The sequence below is a fragment of the Arachis duranensis genome, chromosome 5 (assembly GCF_000817695.3).
Source record: "Arachis duranensis cultivar V14167 chromosome 5, aradu.V14167.gnm2.J7QH, whole genome shotgun sequence".
In the NCBI taxonomy this organism is placed as follows: Eukaryota; Viridiplantae; Streptophyta; class Magnoliopsida; order Fabales; family Fabaceae; genus Arachis; species Arachis duranensis.
In genome coordinates, this window is record NC_029776.3 from 106,360,917 (window position 1) to 106,366,139 (window position 5,223).

General features: G+C 30.2%; 2 protein-coding genes across 2 annotated transcripts in view; both read left to right on the forward strand.

The window, feature by feature from the left end:
- The window catches only part of LOC107491464 (uncharacterized), a 1,830-nt gene extending 621 nt beyond the window's left edge, over positions 1-1,209 (forward strand). The window contains exons 2-5 of the mRNA XM_052261883.1: positions 225-322; positions 438-524; positions 644-880; positions 1,060-1,209. Coding sequence (XP_052117843.1) covers positions 225-322; positions 438-524; positions 644-880; positions 1,060-1,209 — 572 coding nt within the window. The remainder of the gene's footprint in view (positions 1-224; positions 323-437; positions 525-643; positions 881-1,059) is intronic.
- A 2,551-nt stretch (positions 1,210-3,760) lies between these two features.
- On the forward strand, positions 3,761-4,996 carry LOC107491463 (uncharacterized). The gene is made up of 2 exons (XM_052261884.1): positions 3,761-4,294; positions 4,484-4,996. Exons 1-2 carry the CDS (start codon positions 3,761-3,763, stop codon positions 4,994-4,996), a joined length of 1,047 nt encoding a protein of 348 aa, XP_052117844.1.
- The last annotated feature ends 227 nt before the right edge of the window (positions 4,997-5,223 follow it).

A 5,223-nucleotide genomic window follows, 5' to 3' on the forward strand; every position in this document is an offset into this window, starting at 1 on the left:
TTTGGAGTAAGGATGAGGGGAGGAATGGTATAGCTTTAGTGAAATAGGAAGTGGTGCAGGCCTATAAGAAGCTTGGGGGTTGGGAGTGGGAGATGCTATGATTCGTAACACTGCACTTCTGTTCAAGTGGTGGTGGCGGTTTGCAAAGGAAGAGTGCCTATTGTGAAAAAAAGTGGTCTGCTCCTGTAATAACCTGAATCTGAATGAGCTGATATCCACTCAAGTGCTACCTAATAGAGGAGGCCCATGGAAGGACATTTGCCAGATCCTTATCAAGGAGCAACATGTAAGGGATAAGATGATTACAGGATTGTCCATGGAGGTTGGCGATGGGAGGCGGACTCGGTTTTGGGAGGACGTATGATTACATTGTGGACCTTTGAAAGATCGGTTCCCCAAGCTGTTCTCTGTTTCAAACCAGTGTGGATCGGTTATAGGAGATTGTGGATTTTGGGATGGAATACAATGGATTTGGAACTTCTAATGGAGGAGAGAACTTTTTCAGTGGGAGATGGACCTTCTGGGTCAGTTACATGAGGCTCTGCGACCCGTGAAACTCGTAAATAACATAGAGGACAGAGTGGTGTGAAAATATGATAGGCAATAAGTTTTTTCGACTAACTCTTTTGTGCAAGTCTTGCAGATAGTTTTTTCGACTAACTCATTTGTGAAAGTTTTACAGATGGAATTACTGCCGGAGGATATATCCAGCTACAATTTCACTAAGACCATCTGGAAGGGTGTAGTGCCCCAAAGAGTGGAGCTTTTTACATGGTTTGCCTTGGTAGGGAGGGTGAATACTAAGGATCGACTGAGCCGCTTCGGGATTATTAGGCAGGAAGATACTGTGTGCGTTCTATGTAACAATGATGTGGAAAGGGTCCATCACTTGTTTCTGGGCTGTGAGTTCTCTTGGTAGGTGTGGTGTGCGTGAATAGCTGCGTTTGGCCGCCAGTGGTCGTTTCCGAGTTCAATGAAGGATCATTTTCTGAGCTGGACAGAGAAACTGCGTAGAAAAGAGGATCGTGAACAGTGTGTTGAAGTATTTCTATGCAATAGTTTGGCACATTTGGCTGGAAAGAAATAGAAGATTTTTTCGGAATCAAAGCAAAGGTGTACAGGAAATTATCAACAAGACCTCGCTTAGCTGTAACGAGTGGAAATGTGTGGATCCCTTCTGTTGTTAATGGCGCTGCAGCAACGACTTGAGGTTTGTCTTGTGTTATTTAATGGTTTGTTTTTGGTTGTGTTTCATTCTATTTGCTTCACTTTAGTGTGTTGTGCTCCTTTGTTTCAAAAAAAAAAAAAATTTCTTTTACTGATGCCCTTAATAGACGAAATTCAAACCTTGCTTTTAGTAATAGATCAGATTCGATCTTTTTATATTCCCTTAAAATAAATATAAGATTTAGTTTTCATGTATAATTGATCAATAAAAAATATTTTGTACCTAATTGATTACGTATTTTTAGATTATTAAAAATAGTTATTTTTCATCATGCAATGATTGTTTAAAATAGGAGATATAATTGAACGGGTAAAATATTTTATACAAAAATGAATACTATCAATTTTGTTATTCTGAAAAATAAATTAAAATTTTTTTGAACTAGATTCAATCTTATATTGTCTCAGAATGAGCATAAGTTTTAAGATCAATCAATCTAATAGTATTTTATATATATGTTAATAAAAGTAATTATCATTTTAAATTTATTATATAAATAAAATTTTTGGTAACACGGTCTTTAAGGTTACTATTAAATATTAATAGAAGCTTTTGATGCCAATGAGTTATAACTCAAATGGCATAATATATATCTTTATACTCAATTAAAAGGTTACGGATTTGAATCTCCTATTTTTGGCTAAAAAAATAAAAAAAATTTATTTTTTTAATAAATACAAAATAAATATATTTAAAATTTAAATTTTTTTGTATTTTTAATATAATCTTAACATATATTTTTTGATATAAGATAAATAAATTCTATAAATAATTATCTAAACTAGCGAATATTATTTAATGAATATATTAAATATTTATATAGTCGATATATTAAAAATAACCTAAAAATAATTACTATCTTTGTATCTAAAATATTAACTAATTTGAACAACAAACACTTAATGATGTAAATCCTAATATTATCATGTGAGGTATTCATTATCGATTATAAATTAGATAGAATCTAAACTCATCTTAATATCGTCCCTAAGAAAAATTAGTTTTCCTCTTCAATTTATTTTATTTTCAATAAATTTTAAAATTTAAAGACAAATAAAATGGGATAGAATATGCCAATGAGTTATAGCTCAAATGGCATAATCTCTCTATACTTAATTAAGAGATTGCGAATTCGAGTTTTCTATCTTTGGTTAAAAAAAAGGATAGAATATACCCAAAATAAAAAGAAACAGAGATATGTAAAAAACACAACAAAATAAAAATAAAAAACCAAAGGGAGATTAATAAAATTATGAAAAAAAAAGAAAGATAAAAATTTTTATTATTATGTTGTTGTACGGAAAACAATGTTATTTATTTATTTATATTAATTACTAAACTGATTTTAAATTTTAAAATAAGCTAAAATATAAAATAACTAAAATCTCTAGATGATTTGTTAAAAAAAGATAAATATAACAAACTTTCTTTTTAAAAGAAAAAGATAAAATAACAAATAAAAATAACACAAATTTAATAGAGATAGCTAATATGTGTATTTATTTAGGTACTATTAAATTTATAAAAAATAACGTATTTGATAAATTTTTAAAAATAAAAATAAAAGTACTAAAAAAACAAAAAATATTTTTTTTTGAAAAGTTATAATTTAATTTATTTTAAAAGATCTATTTTCTTAAAAAAATTTTACATAATAAATAAATAAATAAATATTTTTATATTATTATATCCAAACATAATTAATAAATAAAAAAACATAAAATATCAAAATATAAAATTATTTTTGATTTTTTATAACTAAAATAAACTAAAAAAAATTTACCCAAACAAACCCTCTATATATATATTTATATAAAGGTTAGGCATCCAAATATTTTTTACCAATCAAGTCCTAAGCTTGCTTCTGCAGTTTGCGTCTCTTTTAAAGTTATTAATTTATTATGTAAATGATCATTCAAACTAATAAATATAACTAAATAAATATATAAAATATTTTATACAAAATACAATCAGTGAAATAAAATTAACTAAAATTAATTTTGTTACCCTAAAAGTTAAATAAAAATTTTGAACAATAAATAATGATACAGATTCCAAATTTTCAATATGACCATGTGAGGTATTACTGTATTAGATAGATAGATTCTAAAGTCAATTAGTCATATTTGACTTTATAATATTCTCAAGAAAGATTAGTTATCTACCAATGTAATGAATTATAATTTAAATGACATAATTTTTCTATATTCAATTAAAAAATTATGGGTTTGAATCTTCTATCTTTAAAAAAAAAACTAGTTATCCTCTTTAATTTAATTTTAAATTTTTAATAAAATTTGAAATTTAAAGTCAAATAAAACGGGGCAGAATCTACCCAAAACAAAAAAAAAAACAGAAATATGTGGATATGTATCAAAATCACAATAAAATAAAAATAAAAAACCAAACGGAGATAGACTTTATATATAATGTTAAGCCGTGCAAGTTTTTTTTATCAATCCAAGTCCTTAAGCTTCTGTGCAGTTTGCGTCTCTTTTGATATCTGAGAATAACATAGCTTGAGTCTTAGATATGGGTGACATTGATGGATGGGCAAACATTCACCATGACATCTTTTTGGAAATTTCGAAGCATTTCTATTCATACGATGATTTCATCCAACTACGTTTAGTTTGCAAGCAATGGAGCTTGAAACTTCCAGAGATCTCCAGCAAGATTTTGTGGCTGCTGGTACCTGAATCTTTCAGTGATTATTTTTGTGAGGACAAGAAGGAAGGCTACCATTCCAGGCAACCTATTGCTGATGAAGTACCAGTTGATATTCAGTCTCTTGATGAAGACAAGATCCACCATCTCAAGCTACCAGAGATGCAGACCAAATTGATCCGTGGTTCTTTTGGTGGATGGTTGATCGTCGTAGATTTATACCAAGGTTCGATGTATATGTTAGATGCATTTACAAAGGTCCGTTTAGATCTTCCTCCAATATCAACTTTTCCGGATATAATTGACTGCAATCCTAACAATCGTGGCTTTGAATATACTATTCGGGATTTCGGTGATGTCTATTTAGATGATTACGAGCCGCAGGAATCGAGCGGTTTCGTAAATTGTACCCATGTTTGGAAGGTTATTATAAATTCATGTCCTAGTAATGACAATGAAGATTTTATGGCAGTGGCTATATATGGACCTCGTCTTACATTAGCCTTTTACAAACCAAATGATAAGAGATGGTTAGATCTTTCAACTAGAAAACCATTGTTTCATGATGTCATATTTTTTTGAGAGAAGATATATGCAGTGGACGATCGTGGCCAGCTATACGAATTTGATACAAACACAAAGTCAGGGCCTGTAGGTGGTATTCATGAAGCCAAACCTTCCTATGATGATGCTGTGCGGGGTCCTTCGCAGCTTAAATATTTGGTTGGGTGTGCTAATGGAAGTTTATTGATGTTGGTGAGACATTCTACCTTTCATCGTGGATTTCCTCGTGTTTACAAATTTGATATCTATGAATTGAAGAAGAATGCAAAAGAATGGTGCAGACTAGATAGTTTGAAAAATTGCGTAGCGATCATTGGACTCAACTCTTCTGTTCAAATGCTGCCTGCGAGTATTCAAACCAAAGGAAATCAAATCTACTTTACTGATGAAAACCTACTAGATTGTAAAACATGGAACTGGGCCGAACATCAAGATATTGGCATCTTCGACTTGGACGATGGAAGTTGTCAAAGACTATTATCCGATGTAAAGTTCATGTGTTCTCCTGTCTGGTGTTATTCTAGCTCATTACTTTAGTTTTTTTTTTTTTTTTTTTTAAAGATTATTTGCAAAGTGTTTGTTCGTGTTTATCTCCATTTTGTTATTATTCAGTACTGCTATTTGGATGAATATTATTCAAATCAACAATACTAGGGAACTAACTCTATATAAGCCAAGAATCAATCAACTGGTAAATCAGAGGTACGGATGACTTTAACCGGATGTTACTACTGATAGGCATATGGATGTTTTTTTTTTCTTGT